Here is an 18,581-nt window from a genome sequence, read left to right on the forward strand (position 1 = left end):
TATTATTAATTGGAGGCTAATAACTATTCCAAAGTCAAAATGAATTTTAAAAATTCAAAATTTTTTATGTTAAAATAATCTAATAATGTTTTATAAAAAATTTATTGAAGAACATTTGTTTTGTTATTATAAATGGTCACAGAAGCTGAAAGTATTTCTTTGGAGTCATCTAACATAGACTGTGCTCAGAATCTTTGGATTTCATAATCTGATAGTGCTGTAAAACCTGACATATACAGGACTTAGTGGCAGCCGTAAAATTTAAACTCCACTTTCATGATGTTCCATTTCAATTTATGCTCTTCTCCTTTCCTTCATCATGAGAAATGTCTACTTGTGAATTGTTCAAGATTCACTAAATATACAGTATATAAAATATCTTTAGGATATACCTTATTAACAAGTAAGGTCATAAAAGGTCATAAAATCAAATTTTAAAATCCATTGTGAGCTAAAATTAAAAAAAAAAAAAAAGAAGTACCTGAGATTCAAGTGGAATGAAGGAAATATTTATTTCTTTACATCTTCTTATTGATTTGGAGCAAGAAGCCTTAATTTTGTTAAAGAGACTATCAGGGCAAACTGAGATGGAAAAAAAAAATTAGAGTATTAACTCCATCTAAATTTTTATTCTTTTGAATTAATCATTTCAACATTCAAGATTTTTTTTTACACATAATTCATGACTTTCACAAAGTAATTTACTATGAGTACAGAGATAATATGTAAGTATTCTTCTCTTTACAGAGCAAATATATTCTAGCGAAGAGGACTGTAACAGAAATTCCATTTTCCCAATTCATAGGAACCATATCTAAGATTATTTCCTTAGAGAGCTGCTTATAGCAAACTAAAATTGGCAGGAAGTAAAATCAGATCCAAATCCAGGACTTAATAAACTTTTATAAGACATTCAGAACTTCTTAGGAATTTATACTAGTTCTCTAAATTTTAACATTAAGTGCAACCATACCAAAACTAATCAAAGTATTAGTTTTTCCTTCTATGTATTACAAGAACTTCTCTGAAGATGGGAAATCCTGAGACTGATAAATTCCGGATCTTAGAGCCTGTTCCACCTCAACCTCACCTTTAATCTAGGTTGGAACATCAATCATTGGGTCCTAGTGTCATTTAACATGATGTTCTTTAGTCTCAAGATTCCTTAAGATGCTTCACACTCATTAAATTTTATCAATTCCATAAACATGAATTTCTGTACAGTAAGGCTATTTAAAGGATAAAAAGTTATAGCATGGCATTTAAAATGCAAAGTACTACAGGTATGAGATAAATAATAACTTACAGGAAAAATATACTAGTTAAAATGATGAATATCTAATAGCACAGACCAAGACTGCACTTAGATGAATGGCATTTTTATTTTGCAGTATAATTATGTAAGGTGTAACATAAAGCAGAAGCATGTGTTTGTGGACTTCTCCGTGATTTAGTTTAGCTGCTTTCTATTTGAACATACGGTACAGGAAGAGAAATGTGATAGATTCTCTCCATTAATATTTGCCAAACAGATGGCAATTTCTTCAGTACTCTCCCAAAGGGTCTTATTTTTGATTATATGATCAAATCCTCAATTAAAACTTTTATTTAAAAAAAATTCCTCCTGTCAGCAGCATAAAATTTGATGGATTTGATGGACCACCAACCCCCCACCATTGTATACCAGCAAAAATGACCAGTTCGGAATTTAATTTTCTATCACCTTAACGCAAATTAGGATAGATTATGATAGCTTTAGATTCTTTTTAACCAATTAGAACAAGCAATAAATAAAAAATCATAATATCATAATAGTATTGTAAGAAATACTCAATAGGATTTAAACAATGAAGCAATACTACAAAGCTACTTACAGTCAGTGAAGTATATATACGCTGCTTTGTATTTGTTCTCGGACTTACTTGCAAAATCACGTAAAAAACAGTCTACAGACTTAAAGAAGGTTAGCTGTTAATACACATTTAACCAAATACTAATTTAAATATGCTATAAATATCTAAGATTATTCTTTTTTGATAAATAAAATAAAACCTTAACAGTTTACTTTATAAACTGATTTTTTAAAAATGCTATGTTGTCTAGACAGTAATAGCTAAAGACCTAAGAAGCAGTAAGGTAATATGTATGAACAGAGTATTGTTTCAGCAATGAGAAGATCCAGGAATGATTCAGTGACTGGGAAGCTAAAGCCCCACAGAAGACCCTGTTAGAAGGTAACAAATCAAGGAACTGAGAAGCCAACGAACATACTGGAAATGTTATCAACCTGGATAATGAAGCCACTGAGACTAGAAGAGGTGCTAAAGAGAGGAACAGTCAGCCAGGAGTAAAGTTATCAAGGGATAATGAAAGACCCAGAGGCTGGGAAATGACTTCAAGGAGGAGGAACAGCAGGTAATACAATCTAGTAGTTGTTTGTTTACTTATTATGCTAATAGTTTTAAAGACACAATGATCTGGAAGCAAAAATGAAAAACAGAAGAACACAGATTTTAATGATTTCTCCTCCATCTGTTCCTTTTTCTACTTCTGGAACTCCTAGAATCGCATGTTAGATCACATGGATCTATCTAGCAAGTCTCCATTACTTTGGTTTTTTGCTTTGAGATACTCCATTTTGATCTTCTAGGGTATTAATTCAAATTTTGATGGTGATTATCCTGTTCTGCAATTAACTGTGAGAAATCACAGTTTTGAGCTTCAAGAAATTTTTTATGTGCTATACTAGACTCTCCTTATGTGTATTATTTTTCTGTTTAGGTCGTCATCCTTCTCTCCAAGTAGCTATATTTTGTAAGATGTATATTTTCTTCATTCTTACTGAAAACTTCCTCTCTGGCAGCTTGATCCACTTAGATATGTCAACGCTTTCCTTTATCAACTCATTGGAGGTTTGTTGTTGAAGAATCCTAAATACAGGCAGTTTCACAAAAGGAAGAAGGCAAAAAGATTTCCCCTCCTGAGGGCTATAGGTATATAAATAAACAAACCACAGGGCTTCTCTTTTTCACTAGCAGACCTTTCCCCTGGGGTTCAGGAATCTCTTACAGCCAAACTCTTTCAGAAATCTGTCATTTTACAACCTCTGGCTGGGAACACTCTGACACTGGTCCACAGATGCTCACCCAGCCACTGAGGAAGGAAGTCTCTCACTAGGTTTCTCCACTGGTGTTGCATGAGCCTAAGCCCTCACTGATACTCACAGAGTTGTAGAACCCAATAGGTAATTGACTCAGGACAGAAAGAGAAGCTAGAGTTGGTTGTAGCAAAAAAAAGGAGTCTCATTCAGGTACCTTTTTCTCTGACTCCTTTGCTGCTTTATTGAATACACAATTGTGTATCCTGCTTCTGTTACTTAACACTAAAAATAACAATTACCTAAATCATTAAAATTTCCTAGAAATCTCATTTTCAATGGCCACATAGACTTTTACATCATTATCTGTTAATGCTAAGAATTAGCATTAGGATACAAAATATCATTAAAACCCACCAGCAGCCAGGGGCGCCTGGGTGGCTCAGTGGGTTAAGTGTCTGACTCTCAGTTTTGGGACAGGTCATGATCTCACGATCCTGAGATCAAGCCACGTTATCAGGCTCTTTGCTCAGCACAGTATCTGCTTGGGTTTCTCTTTTTCTGCCTCTGCCCTTCCTTCCCATTCTCTTTCTAAAATAAATTAAAACACACACACACCAGCAGTCAATATACAGAGCCTGAACAGTGAATAATTGGGTTTTTTTTCCCTGCTGTCTGCTAGAATCAGAAGAAAAGAAACTGGAATCTTCAACTTTAACATTCTGAGTGGGAATATGTCAAAGTATGAATTGGAAAATTCATTCTAGGGACGCCTGGGTAGCTCAGTGGTTAAGTGTCGGCCTTTGGCTCAGGGCATGATCCTGGAGTCCCGGGAACGAGTCCCACATCGGGCTCCCTGTGTGGAGCCTGCTTCTCCCTCTGCCTGTGTCTCTGACTCTCTCTCTCTCTCTCTGTGTCTCTCATGAATAAATAAATAAAATCTTAAAAAAAAAAATTCATTCTCAAATATTGTACAGAATAAAGGAATCTGGTATTTACTTCACTCTAAAAGTTTGGCTTTTGATGAGCTTAATCACAGATCATAAACTAAGATATATCTTTGACATAAAAAATGTATTTATATATACACTTACATGCATACATACATGTGTATATATGTATACATAAATGTATGCTCTAGAGAAGTCACTAAGATAAAGAATTAATCCAAGACTAGTTCTTTTATGTACATTGCTGTCCTCCAAAAAAAATATGGTTGCAGAGTTAACAAATTACTCAAAGAATCTCTACCATTTTATACAATTAAATTCTTTTTCATATATGGAGGAAGGGGAAGAATTCTTTCACTTATATATTCTTATTTGCAAGAGTGCAAATGAAACAATTTCTAACACAGAAAAACTTTCCTAAGCAAACTAGGTTGTAGCACTAATTTTCTAAGTAAGAATGTATATTTGAATTTTCTATGAGAAAATGATGTCAATGGTGAATGAAAAACCTATCTTTTAAAGATTCAAAATACTCACCTTTGATGTTGGAGAGATAAAATAAAGAGCTTTCATTTGTCTGACAGGTTCTCGATTCTTATAAATATTCTCCACAACTAATTAAAAAAAAAGTTATTTTATATAAGCAAGTATTTATACACTTGAAACAATTTTAAAACAAGCTTTACTTCTTATTTATAATAATAGGGAAACACATTTACATAACTAGGTTTAATATTTGTCTCCATTTGATAATTCAAAAAATCCCCAAAATGTAGGGACACCTAAGTGGCTCAGTCAGTTAAGCAAACAACTCTGGATTTGGGCTCAGGTCATGATCTCAGGGTCCTGAGATCAAGCCCCGCACTGTGCTCCATGCTCAGCATGGAGTTTGCTTGTCCCTTCCCTCCCCCTCTGCCACTTGTGCGCTCTCTCTCTCTCCCTCTCTAAAATAAATAAAATCTTGGGCAGCCCGGGTGGCTCAGCGATTTAGCGCTGCCTTCAGCCCAGGGTGTTATCTTGGGAGACCCAGGATGGAGTCCCACGTCAGGCTCCCTGCATGGAGCCTGCTTCTCCCTCTGCCTGTGTTGTGTCTCTGCCTCTCTCTCTCTGTGTGTGTCTCTCATGAATAAATAAAATCTTTTAAATAACTAAATACTTAAAAAAAAAAAAAAAGCCCCCAAAAAATGTATCTTCCCTAGAATTCAACTCTGGACTAAGTACTGATCATGAGAAGAAAAAGATAAAGCAGCTATTTCACAGTTAGGACTACAAGCATAAGCAAGCAGCATGCCATAAAGCAAGAAATGCTACTTGTGAGATTCAAACATACATCAGCATTTTTAAGAAAACCTGAGCATTGTGTACAAGGGGAAGTATAACTAAAAATTTTTATAATGTTTATTTTGATAATTATATTGGTCTTCTTTGGTAAATAGGATGATTCATCTTCTCATTCCTTCATTTATACTAGTAAAGTATAGGTTTATCATAGCTTCTATTAGGATATCAGATAAGGTTTCCAAGAAGATACTTAATTTTATTTTTATCCCCATTCCCAACAATTGTAATCCCACTTTTTAAAAAGATTTATTTATTTGAGAGAAAGAAAGCACAGCAGGGGGAGAGGCAGGCAGAGGGAGAAAGAGAAACAGCCTCCTAACTGAGCAGGGAGCCCGACACTAAGCTCCATCCCAGGACCCTGGAATCTTGACCTGAGCAGAAGGCAGATGCTTAAATGACAGCCACTCAGGTACCCCTGTAATTTCACCCTTAAAAGATTAAGGTTAGGGGCTCCTGGGTGGCTTAGTCAGTTAAGCAACTGACTCTTGGCTTCAGCTCAGGTGGTGATCTCGGGATTGTGAGACCACCCTGTGACAGGCTTCATGCTAAGTCTGCTTCAGATTCTCTCTCCCTTTTCCTCTACCCCTCCCCCTCATGCTCTCTCTCTCAAATAAATAAATCCTTAAAAAAAGATTAAGGTTGGGACACCTGGGTGGCTCACTAGTTGAACGTCTGCCTTCAGTGTGATCCCAGAGTCCCCAGATCGAGTCCCACGTCAGGCACCCTGTGTGGAGCCTGCTTCTCCCTCTGCCTGTGTCTCTGCCTCTCTCTGTGTGTCTATATGAATAAATAAAATCTTTAAAAAAAAAAATTAAGGTTAAATCTGTAAACTTATTTTACTGCTTAATACTCAAAATCAAGTGCCTTACAGTCATCTTATGCTATATATCCTATTATGCTTGGTGAGTAATGTATATGTTAAAATGTGAAAACACTGTGATATGATTTAGAATACAAACTTTGAAAATACTCTTAAATGTCTGGTTATTAATAGCAGAAAATGTCACTTTTTCAATTTCCTGAAAGATGGGTATCTAATAGATTTTTTAAAAAAGATTTTTATGAGTATTCCTGTAATAGTAACAAAAGATTCATCTAATTCCCAGTCTTTTTTTTTTTTTTTTTAATTTATTTGACACAGATAAAGAGAACACAAGCAAGGGAAACAGCAGAGGGAGAGGGAGCAGGCTCCCCACAGACCAGGGAGCCCAATGTGGGGCTCAATCCCAGGACCCTGGGATCATGACCTGAGCTGAAGGCTTGATACGTAACCAACTGAACCACCCAGGTGCCCTTGCCCCCGTCTATTTTTTACTATTTAACTTTATTCTTCACTAAAGTAGTATCATACATGCATATTTTTCTCATTTATTTTTTAAAACTTCGAAAATACTACTGAATAGTTTCACAAATGACCTGAATGACCACAGAAGGTATGACTACCAAAACTGCAATGCTGAATTTAATTGAGGGATTCTTAATTAAAGAATCAAGAGCACATGTGGGACTCAAAAGGACTGTGACAAGTTCAAGTTGGTAGATATGATTATGATTAAACCAAGTAAACCAAGGTGACAGCAGAGGATATAAAGAAACAATATACTCCATGATAAACAGTCCTTATGAAATGGTTCTCAAAAAAAAAGCTTTCTTTCTAAATAAATTTAGAAAACTGAGTACTACACTTGAACCCAGTAGATCCACATACATGTTGGCATACAAAAAAAAAAAAAAAAAAAAAAAAAAAACAACCTCTGGAAGTCCTAAAGAAACCTCTTTAGCTTTGTCTAATGTTACTTCCCAAACTTACATGGCAGCAGAATCTTTTCTGTAGCTTCACAGAATTTTCATACACATTAGCAAATGGTTCTCATTCTACTGCAAATCAGAATGACCTCTGGAAACTTAAAAAACTTCATGGCTTACTTGGTATTACATTTGTACAACAGTTGAAAAATCAAGGTTTTAATCTTCTGATTTCTATTTGAGAGCTTTTTCCACTGAAAGGCCATAAAGACAAACTGAATATATAATCAATAGTAAGAGATTATATATTAAAGATTTTATATATAAATATCAAAATAAACATTATAAAAAATTTTAGTTAATCCTCCCCTTGTACACAATGCTCAGGTTTTCTTAAAAATACTGGTGTATGTTTGAATCTCACAAGTAGCAGTGACAGAGGGTACACATTCTACATTAGGTTGCAAAATATAAAAGAAATAATTATTTTCGACTTTGAGTCTCAGTTTCCTAGTTACCAGTGAGGGTATTTTAAAAATCTCTGAAGGGTTGTCATGAAGATCAAATTTAAATAAATGAGTGAACAGATGAGGAATTTAAGGATGATGATAGGATTATAAATATTATAAAATATGGGTATTATTCCTAAAACGTAAGAGCAATTAATCTCATTAACACGATCCTGCCTAATGGAAGGTAACTTTTGGCAGCATCATTTTTTTCATAATGCCATTCTAAAGCTGACTTAAACTTATAATTAACTGCCTCATTTCCAGGTAATAAAGAGAAACTTAAAAAGTCAATATTATACACTTGTAAATATGTATAAAAGTTGGATTTATAACATAAATCTTTCTATCCATTTAAAAGCAATACATGAAAACCACCAACATTAATTAAAACACTGAGGTATACTCAGTATGTCGACATACAAAACCTTTATCAAATATGTAAAATTTAAATTTTTAAATGACAAATTCAACAAGGCAACTGACTTATACTCTTGGTCAGGGGCTATGAATTATAATCTCAGCTGTAGAAAACTTCCAGGAGTTATTCTTAAGATTTACAGAGAAAGAATGTCCAACATAATTATTATGGCTAGAATTATAAAAATAATAAAACACAACCCCCTCAGAAACACAATGACTAAAATTTATTAATCTTCAAACTTTCCCAGTCATAGTAAAAAAAAGTTTTCATGATGAGTATTGGTAACACTTACCAGTTATACCCTCTGCTAGAAGATCTGTCATTTTGCAACATGATGCCAAAAGCTTAGTGGTAAATTCATCTAAAAGCATTATCTTAAAATTAACATAAATTAAGAAATAGTGTAAGTACTTGATTGTCAAGAATTCACAAGACAGAATACATTAAATCTATTCAAATATAAACCTTTTATAATGTAAAATGAAAATATCAGGACAGTAGGCAAATGATCTCAACTCACCTTTTCATTTGTAGGACTTGGAGTTTTATTTTCTCAATATACATGCATATAATATTATATATAAGTAAGCAAATAAAACATTTCCATTTTGAATCAGAGAACTTATTCATTTTTTAAAAGAACTTGTTCATTCTAAATGTATCTTGTGTTTAACATCAAATTTTCTTAAAATTCTAAAATTCTATTTCTGGAATAATAAATGTTCCAGGTGCTGTTCTAATCATTTGCCATGGATTAATTAATTTAATCTTTACAACCACACTATGAGGTAATACTATTCCTATTTTATAGAAAAAAAACCAGAGAGGTCAAGTAATTTACCCAAAAAGCCACAGCTATCAAGTGATGAAGCTGGGATTTGAATGCAATCAGTATACTTCCAGACTCTACATTCTTATACAAGTATAATAATAATACATTGTCCTCAAATAAAGGGCAAAATATGCAAATTCTACCTTCCATTCTCCTTCTTTCTTGCAGTCATCAAACACTGTTGCTTTTATCTCTGCAAAAAAAAAAAAAGAATTATTCACAAATCTTAATGAACAAATATAATAACTACTCAAAAGATCAAAAACATTGGGAAAGTTTCCAATTTGAAAATCTGCTAACTTACATAAAAAGTATATATACCTGTTAAACTCAAAGTAAAAATCCAGTTATCTTTAATACCTAACATTTATTGATTTTGAGAGAGACAGAAAGCACATGCATATCTAATTGGGGGAAGGGCAGAGGGAGAGAGAATCTCAAGCAGATTCCCTCCCCTAACCCTCCACCCTGAAGGAGGAGCCCAACTGGGGGCTGGATCCCATGACCCTGGGATCATGACCTGAGCTGAAATCAAGAGTGGGATGCTCAACTGACTGAGCCACCCATACACCCCCTACCTATATTTAAACTGTAGTATGTTTTTAAACTTTTGAGAATAAAAGTATTATAAAAAACTAATATATTTAACTATATAAATATATCTGGAAAATATTTCTGAAACCATTATCTGATTTGCTTTTTCCTATTTTACTTAAATCGCAAGTAAACAAGAAAAAAACAAAAAACTCATAGGAAAATCCCTAAATAGTCTATTGCTAAATTATATCTGATAATCAAAACTAGGTAAATACTTTTCTTTCTGGCTTACTGCATTACCATTTTCATCAATTTATATTTAGTATTAGATAAAAAAAATTCAGTCTTGACTTATAATCAATAAATACAAACATGTTCCTTGCAATGATTTTCAAAATTCATCTATTTTTAAATTAGTTCACTGATTTACAAAAACTTTTTTCTTATGTATTAAATAATGCACATAGGCAATTCACACAAATACCTGTTGTTCTAATTTATAAAAAGACAATTCCCAGGGCACCCGAGGGGCTCAGTGGTTGAGCACCTGTCTTTGGCTGTGGTCATGGTCCTGGGGTCATGGAATCGAGTCCCACATCAGGCTCCCTGCGGGAAGCCTGCTTCTCCCTCTGCCTATGTCTCTGCCTCTCTCTGTCTCTCATGAATAAATATTTTTTAAAATTAAAAATTAAAAAATAAAATGACAATCCCTCATTTAATTTTTCATTAATTTTCAATTTTGAAAACTAATATGTAGTATATAATAGATAAAAATATAATTTAAATGTAAATTATAGTAACTTCTAATTTCATTAATTCCTGGTAATGAGTGTTTACATAATTCATTTAAACTCACCTACTTAATTTATATTTAAGTTAATGCTTCTAGAAATATACCATCAATTTTTAGCATATTAAAAAATGACATGTTAAAAAAAAAAAGACATGTTCAAGCAGAGGGTATATTTAATAAGGATTACCAATGTTCATAGAAGTATGATCTGGAAGGTTTTATTGTATTTGGGAAGGCTTGAAAGCGTTAAGAAATATTAGTTAAGATGCTTATATATGTTTGCTAAGGAGATTATAATGTTAAATAAGAATTATGGCAAAAGCCTAGAGTTTAATACTAATTTAAGCCTAAAGCACTGGTTTCTTCTACGTTAAAGGCAGAGATGAAGGATTTCTCAGGCAGAGTTTATTTTTTTTTTATATATTTTTAAAAGATTTTATTTATTCATGAGAGACACAGAGAGAGAGAGAGAGAGAGAGAGAGAAAGGGACAGAGACACAGGCAGAGGGAGAAGCAGGCTCCATGCAGGGAGCCCGACGTGGGACTGGACCCAGGGTCTTCAGGATCACAACCTGGGCTGCAGGCAGCGCTGGGCCACCAGGGCTGCCCTCAGGCAGAGTTTAGACACTATTACACTACTTCCCTTTCTAAGCTTGCTTTATTTTTATATAGCTCAACTGGTAGGATTTCACCAGAGGGAAATTGAGCCGTGGCCCAAAGATGAAAAAGTACAATTTTTATGGAAGAGGGAACGATTCCTTCTAAGTATAGGGTATTTGTTGCAAGGAATAGGTGACGAAAACTAAAACGTAGGTTGGAGCTAAATAGTTTAGGCATTAGGTGATGGGGAACCATTAAAAAGCATTTTTTTTCCCTCTCTCAATATAATGAGTATTGCATTTGTTCCTTCCCTGGTCTCCTAGGTTTACCTTATAGAGACTTTATTTATTTATTCATGAGAGATGCAGAGAGAGAGAGAGAGACAGAGACAGAGACACAGAGGGAGAAGCAGGCTCCATGCAGAGAGCCCGATGTGGAACTCGATCCCGGGACCCCCAGGAGTTTCCATTTTTGCCACTATAACATGGCAATGAAGATCTTTATACATATATCTTTTTTTAAGACTTTGAGAGTGTGTGTGTGTAAGAGAAGGGCAAGGGCAGAGGGACAAGCAGACTCCCCACTGAGCACAGAGCTCATTGAGAGGCTCAATCCCAAAACCCCAATATCATGACCAGAGCCACAGTCAGATGCTTAACCAACTGAGCCACCCATCCTATCCATGGGCCCCTATCCATGTATCTTTATGTATCATTCTTTTTATTTCTGAAACGCAGGTTCCCATAAATGAGACTGCTGGCATCAAAAGTTATGTCTTTTATTTTACTGTATGTCAAATGCTTTTCTTTTTTTCCAAATGCTTTCTCAAAAAGTTTTTAACCATTCACATTCCTACCAGCAAGCTTCCCAATTATAGCATGGTGTCAATCTGATGGGTCAAAGAAAAAGAACTGGTCTTAATTCACATTTCCACTAAAAAAACAATCAATTCAATGTCCTAATCTGCAAATCATGTTTACATCCTTTATTTATTATTCTGTTGAGTCATTATTTTCTCCTTATCAATTTGCAGATACTCTCGGTTATTAACCCTTTCTCTCCTATGGATGGTCAATGTTTTCTGTGAATATAATTTAGCTGGTGTCTTCTACCATATAGGAATTTACAATTTTTATTTATCAAATCTTTTTCTTTTAAAATTCTTTTTTTTAATGTTTTTTAAATTTATTTATTAATGAAAGACACACAGAGAGAGAGAAACTGGCAGAGACACAGGCAGAGGGAGAAGCAGGCTCCAAGCAGGGAGCCTGACGTGGGACTGGATCCGGGGATCACACCCCAGGCTGAAGGTGGCGCTAAACCGCTAAGCCACCGGGGCTGCCCAAGTCTTTTTCTTTTAAATGAGATTTGAGTTACGGGTTTTTTTTAAAAGTCTAACTCATGCCATCCTATATTTTCTCCACGTTTTGTTGTTTTACTTTTTCTACTTTAGATCTTTAATACACTTATGGAATTCAAATTATCTTGCCAAGTTGGACTAAGATCATGCCTAAGTAAATAAACAAGGAGCAGAGAATCATGCTAAGCAAATTTCAGAGCAAAATGCCTAAAGACACAAATGATTTGTAAAATGTCAGTAAATGGGACATCTGGGTGGCTCAACGGTTAAGCGTCTGCCTTTGGCTCAGGCCGTGATCCTGGGGGTCCCGGGATCGAGTTCCGCATCGGGCTCTCTGCATGGAGCCTGCTTCTCCCTCTGTCTGTGTCTCTGCCTCTCTCTCTCTCCCCTCTGCATCTCTCATGAATAAATAAAATCTTTAAATCTTTACATCTTTAAAAAAAAATAAAATAAATTGTAATTAAACAATGAAAACCTAGTTTTAAATATTTATAACTTAAACAAAAGAGAAAACTTTTAGGAATGCAAATGGAAATAAAGAAAATATACAAAATGAAGATCTAAAAAAATGGAAACATGAATTCAAACTGAAAAAATCTTGAAAAACATGTAGTCTAAACTCCTCATTCTTTAGGCTGGGAAAGCGAAGTATAATCTGGAGTAGACACCAAATCTTCCAACTATTAGTCCAATGAGAAGAAATAATAAACCAGTCTTTCAAAGTAATGCAAATGACAAGGTGTTTGAAAAATCAAAAAGTCAAAAGTCAAAAGCACATTGGTAGGCCATAAAGAAATTTACATTCTCAGAAAATTTATACATGTTACTTAATTCCTAATTAGAAACCCAACAGATTCTGCTGACCTGTGACCCAAGTTATTTAATGAATGGGTAAGAATCCTTTTTTTTTTTTTTAAAGTCAGCCCCAGGCCCAGCATGGAGCACAATGTGAGGCTTGAACTCATGACCCTGAAATGAAGATCAAGAGCTGAGATCAAGAGTCAGATGCTTAACTGACTGAGCCCACCAAGGCAAGAATCTTTATAAAGGTAAACCCAGGAGACCAGGGAAGGAACAAATGCAATACTCATTATATTGAGAGAGGGGAAAAAAATGCTTTTTAATGGTTCCCCACCATCTAATGCCTAAACTATTTAGCTCCAACCTACGTTTTGGTCTTCGTCACCTATTCCTTGCAACAAATACCCTATACTTAGAAGGAATCATTCCCTCTTCCATAAAAATTGTACTTTTTCATCTTTGGGCCACGGCTCAATTTCCCCGGCTGGTGAAATCCTACCACATTTCAATTGCACTTCCTCTTTGAAGTCTTCCTTGATCCAATCCCAGAGAGGAAATGATTCCTTTTTCTTCTCTTCTCCCAGGAAACCTTTCTGCACTGCTAATATACCACATGCTACTTGTGTAACATCACCCCCCACCACACTGTGAATTCCAGGAAGTCAAGGTATATGCACCCAAATCAATCTGCAGCATAGAGTACCCAATTAATACTGATTTAAGTAAATACAGGACTGTGCAAATATCCAAAAATTAAAAGAATATTTTGCTCAACAAGATAAACTTAAAATAAGCAGAATGAAAAAATACATAAAACAAAAATAATTGATTGAAACAAAAAAATATTTTACATATGCTTATATTTGCATGGAAAACTTGTAGAAGAATTTGTGAGAAACCTGAGTGGTTGTGTCTGGAGAAGGAGGCTGGGAGAATATATCAAAATTTTTTGCCACATCAAGGTATTTAAAGACACTTGAAAATGTGAATAGCAAAGATTATGAAATAGTATGGAAAATGCCACATCAGTATTAGGTTTAAAAAAAAAAAGGAAGCCATAGAATGACAAAGAATAAAAAATATATGTGTAGCTATATAAGGACTAAAAGGAAAATTAAAATATGGTCTGATTACTTTTATTTGTAATTTTTCTAAATGAGCTTTCTCTTAATATTTCCTATAAAATATATGCTATGAATCACAGACATCAGACTACTATTTACAGACAACAAAATAAGACTGTGTTAAGGAAAAAATGCCACAGGTGGCCTGAGATTGCTTTGTGGTAGATTTAATTACTCTTGTTTTGTTGCTTTACTTTTTAAATAAATTTCATCAAAAAATTTTTTTAGAGATTTTATTTATTTATTCATGAGAGACAGAGAGAGAGAAGCAGAAACATAGGAAGCGGGAGGAGAAGCAGGCTCCATGCAGAGAGCCCAATAGACTCTGGGATCATGCCGTGAGCCACAGGCAGACAGACACTCAACTGCTGAGCCACCCAGGTGTCCCAACTTCATCAAATTTTTTTTTTAAATCTTATATCAGGGATCCCTGGGTGGCACAGCGGTTTGGCGCCTGCCTTTGGCCCAGGGCGCGATCCTGGAGACCCGGGATCGAATCCCACATCAGGCTCCCGGTGCATGGAGCCTGCTTCTCCCTCCGCCTGTGTCTCTGCCTCTATCTCTCTCTCTGTGACTATCATAAATAAATAAAAAATTTAAAAAAAAAATTTAAAATCTTATATCAATGATATTTTTGCTACTGCTTTTCTGTAGCAGAAAGTGGCAAATAAGCAATACCAAACACTAGAAACTTTCATTGATTTTAAGTATGGAAATTAGCTTTATAAATACAGCCTTTCCACTCAAAATATTAAAGCTTTTTTAAATTTTATTTTTATTTTTTAAAGATTTTTATTTATTTATTCACGAGGGACAGAGAAGAAGCAGAGACACAGGCAGAGGGAGAAGCAGGCTCCCTGCGAGGAGCCCAACGTGGAACTCAATCTCCAGACCCCCGGAATCACGCACTGAGCTGAAGGCAGCCGCTCAACCGCTGAGCCACCCAGGGATCCCTAAAGATTTTTTTTTTTTTTTTTAAGATTTTTTTTTTTAAGATTTTTTTTTTAAAAGTGTTTTTAAGACAGTCCTTAAAGGCTGATCCCTTCTCATGTTTTAGGTCTCAGATCAAGTGTCACCTGCTCAGAGAAACTTTTCCTGATCCATCTAGTTAAAGCAGCCCCTGCCCATATATATCACAAACTGAAATAATATTTTTTGTTTACATATTTGTTTTCTATTATTCCCTAGACACAATAGCGGACAAACAATAGTGGACCCAACTTTGAGAAGCCTATCAAGAGACATTAGGGAGAAGTGTCATTTGAGAAGGATAAACCAAATGCTACAGAAATGTAAGAGGCTGGGTTAAAATAAGAAGCCACTGTGGAGATAGTAACCCCATTTGAGTCAAGACTTGAAGGCTAGCTAAAATTTGGACAGGTGAAGAACAGGTATAGGGGGAGCATTCTACACAAAAACTGTCATAAAGATGTAGAGGTAGAAGATTTCAAGGAGAATAAACAGTATAGACTAGTTGAACATCAAGATTATACAAGGAAAAGGTAGATAATAAGCAGACTATTTGAAATGATCTCTAGACAACTGGAGGGGTCTCTCTCTACAGGTCTTCAAGCAGATAACATGATCACAGGACCTCACTGTTACAAGAAAATTATTCTGGCAACTATTAGTCACAGACTGGAGTGAGAAAGAATGAGCACTTAGAGGTTAGAGGCTTAGTTAGGAGACTACTGCAACAGACTGGGCATAAGATAAGGCTCTGAACTACGGTTTACATTAAACATTACAGAAAATCACAGACATATAACACATTAACCCTGCAGCCAGAAAGAGCTGGGTATGAATACTAAATCAATCTTTCGTTCTTTCTTTCTTCTTTCTTTCTTTCCTTTCTTCTCTCTTCTTTCTTTTTCTTTCTTTCTTTTCTTTTCTTTTCTTTCTTTCTTTCTTTCTTTCTTTCTTTCTTTCTTTCTTTCTTTCTTTCTTTCTTTCTCTCCTTCTCTCCTTCTCTCTTTCTAGCTTTCTCTCTTTCTTTCTTTTATTTATGGGACACAGGCAGAGGGAGAAGCAGGCTCTGTGCAGGGAGCCTGATGTAGGACTCGATCCTCGGACCCCAGGATCACGACCTAAGCCAAAGGCAAGCGCTCCCCCAACCGCTGAGGCACGCAGGGTCCCTAAGTCTATATTTAATTCTGATATCAGGTTTCTTAGAAAAAGCTTTATTGAGATATAATTTGCATACCATATAATTCACCCAAAGTGCATGATTACATGGTTCTTACATGATTACATTCAGAGTTGTGCATCCACCACCATAATCAATTTTAGAACATTTTCATTACTCCAAAAGGAAACCATCCCCTTAACCATTATCCCCCAGTCTCCCCATTTCCTCCACCCCCCCCCCAGGAGGTACACAACTGTTAATCTACTGTCTCTATATATATTATGTCACTTCTGGATATTTAATGTAAATGGAGTCACACAACATGCGGTTGTGAATGGCTTCTTCCATTTGGCCCAACTTTTTCAAGGTTCATCAATATTGCAGCATTTATCAGTACTTCATTCCTTTTTATTGCTTGATAGTCTACTGTAGGGACATACTGCCTGTTATTTACCTATTCATCAATCCATGGGTATTTGGATTATCTGATTTTTTGGCTCTTAAGAATAATACAGCTATTATAATAGCTGTATCAGTTTTAACATCTATGAAATAAAGGTAGTAATTTCTACCAAATTTTAATAGATATAAAGAATAATGCCCAGCACAGAATAAATATTCAAGAAATATTAGTTTCCTTCTTCCTACATTTTGGGTAAATTGAAGGTTAAGTTATTTAGCTCTCTACCATGACTTAACTGCATTATCCTCACTCTAGCAAAACTTTTCCCCCAGTCAACTGTAGTATTCTCCTATCCCGTAGGAGATTCCTCCATCGTTTCCTCCAGACTCTGGTATCTCTTGCGAACAGAACTGAGTCCCTCTTCTCTCTCTACTTCCTATACGCTGAATGAATGTCATCTTGTGTTTTAGTTATGTTTCTATTTATACAAAGATTCAAAGACCTATTTTTTAAGGCTGACATCTCTTTCCTTCCTTTCAGTATCCCATCTTATCTTACACTCCATCTGACATCCTGGTGCCACCCCAAGTTAACAGCACGGCCGGAAATTTTTTTGTCTCTAAGCTCTCCATCTTGCCCAGTTTCCACACTAGCAAAACTGAAGTTACTATCGTTACCCTTTTTTCCTGATAAATGCTGATGTTAAGGATCACACAGATCTCGGAAATTATTTATACAAATCAATTCACTACCCATGTTCATATAAATGTACTTACGCTGTAATTGAAAAATACTACCGAATCTTAAAAGTCACCCATGCAAACCTGAAAACACAGAATGCCAACCTTATAATTTTCAAGTTTTAAAAAGATGTTATTGTAATTTATCCTCCCCCTTCTATTTATACAGTCGTTTTTAGTATCTAGTTATGTTCAGCAACAGGCCAGTTACTGATTTGGAGTTTTAATTTTACACAAGGAGCTCCCAGAATTTTGTTAACTCGTCATTTCTACCCTTCGCTCAACAAGTCGGAGTCAGAAATACTAATTAGGTGTCAACTCCCTGTTCCACGGCTAGGCCATAATTAATTTGAACGCAGCGAGCCAAACAACGATGGTTCTTCCTGTTTGGTGGTTGCTGCCCCTGTCACCCAGCACAGCGAGCTCTTGCAGCGAGTTTCACGAACTCGCGGAGGAGGAGGGCGGCACGTCCGGCACCGCCAAGCAGCAGCTCAGTCCCCACAGCAGGGAGGCCCGCAGCGCGGCGGGGACCGGGCCCCGACATCTGACCGCTCAAGTGGGTCTTTCTCAAGGACCCTCTGGAGAGTGGGCTCCTCTCGTTTTGTTTCTTCTAGGGGACACTGAAAAGCGCAGTGATAAAACCCTACTTGGTACCAAAACGAAGCAGCACAATAAGCAGTGCCTGCAAACCAGGGAGGCGGCGACGGGCGAGCCGCGGCCACACGCCGCACAGACGGCGCCGGGGGACGGACATCGCCGCTGGGCCCGACGGGGCCGCTGACCCGGGCGCCGCCTCCAGGCCAGAGCCGGGCCGGGGCGAGGGGTGCCCGCGAGAGCCAGGAGGCCGCAAGTCCCCGGGCTGGCAGGGGCCCCAAAGCAACAAGTGCCCGCGCGGCTGCCCGAGCGGCCCGGGGCAGGAAAGCTAGGCCTTCCCTCTCAGCCCCCGCCCCACCGCACTCACTCTGCCACACGACGCTCTTCAGCCCCCGCTCCGTCGCCGGCGGCGCCATCTTCCCAACACCGCCGAGGTGCAGCCACTGGAGCCGGCCAAGCTCGGCGGCCCCGCCCCCGCCGCGTGACGTCACGCGCGGCCGCCCGCGGATTCCCGCCCACTTCCGGGCGGAGGCTGCGCAGTGCGGGCGGGTCGGCCGGGCAGTCGCGCGCCCCCCGGCGGGGGCTCTGTCCGGGGAAGGCCC

The 18,581-nt window shown here is 36.8% G+C and overlaps 1 protein-coding gene across 5 annotated transcripts in view; it reads right to left on the reverse strand.

Moving 5' to 3' along the window:
* Positions 1–18,469, reverse strand: part of STXBP3 (syntaxin binding protein 3) — a 50,019-nt gene extending 31,550 nt beyond the window's left edge. The window contains exons 1-7 of one of the 5 annotated variants that reach the window (XM_041748382.1): positions 17,422–17,466; positions 9,043–9,092; positions 8,360–8,441; positions 7,199–7,388; positions 4,585–4,661; positions 1,875–1,953; positions 482–582 (exon numbers count right to left, since the gene is read on the reverse strand). In XM_041748382.1, coding sequence (XP_041604316.1) covers positions 482–582; positions 1,875–1,953; positions 4,585–4,620 — 216 coding nt within the window. In that variant the 5' untranslated portion in view covers positions 4,621–4,661; positions 7,199–7,388; positions 8,360–8,441; positions 9,043–9,092; positions 17,422–17,466. Of the gene's footprint in view, positions 1–481; positions 583–1,874; positions 1,954–4,584; positions 4,662–7,198; positions 7,389–8,359; positions 8,442–9,042; positions 9,093–17,421; positions 17,467–18,346 lie in introns of those variants that run through there. The other 4 variants (XM_041748384.1, XM_041748379.1, XM_041748380.1 and 1 more) reach the window with 4 other exon arrangements.
* Positions 18,470–18,581: the final 112 nt, after the last annotated feature.

Source organism: Vulpes lagopus, chromosome 3 (genome assembly GCF_018345385.1).
Source record: "Vulpes lagopus strain Blue_001 chromosome 3, ASM1834538v1, whole genome shotgun sequence".
In the NCBI taxonomy this organism is placed as follows: Eukaryota; Metazoa; Chordata; class Mammalia; order Carnivora; family Canidae; genus Vulpes; species Vulpes lagopus.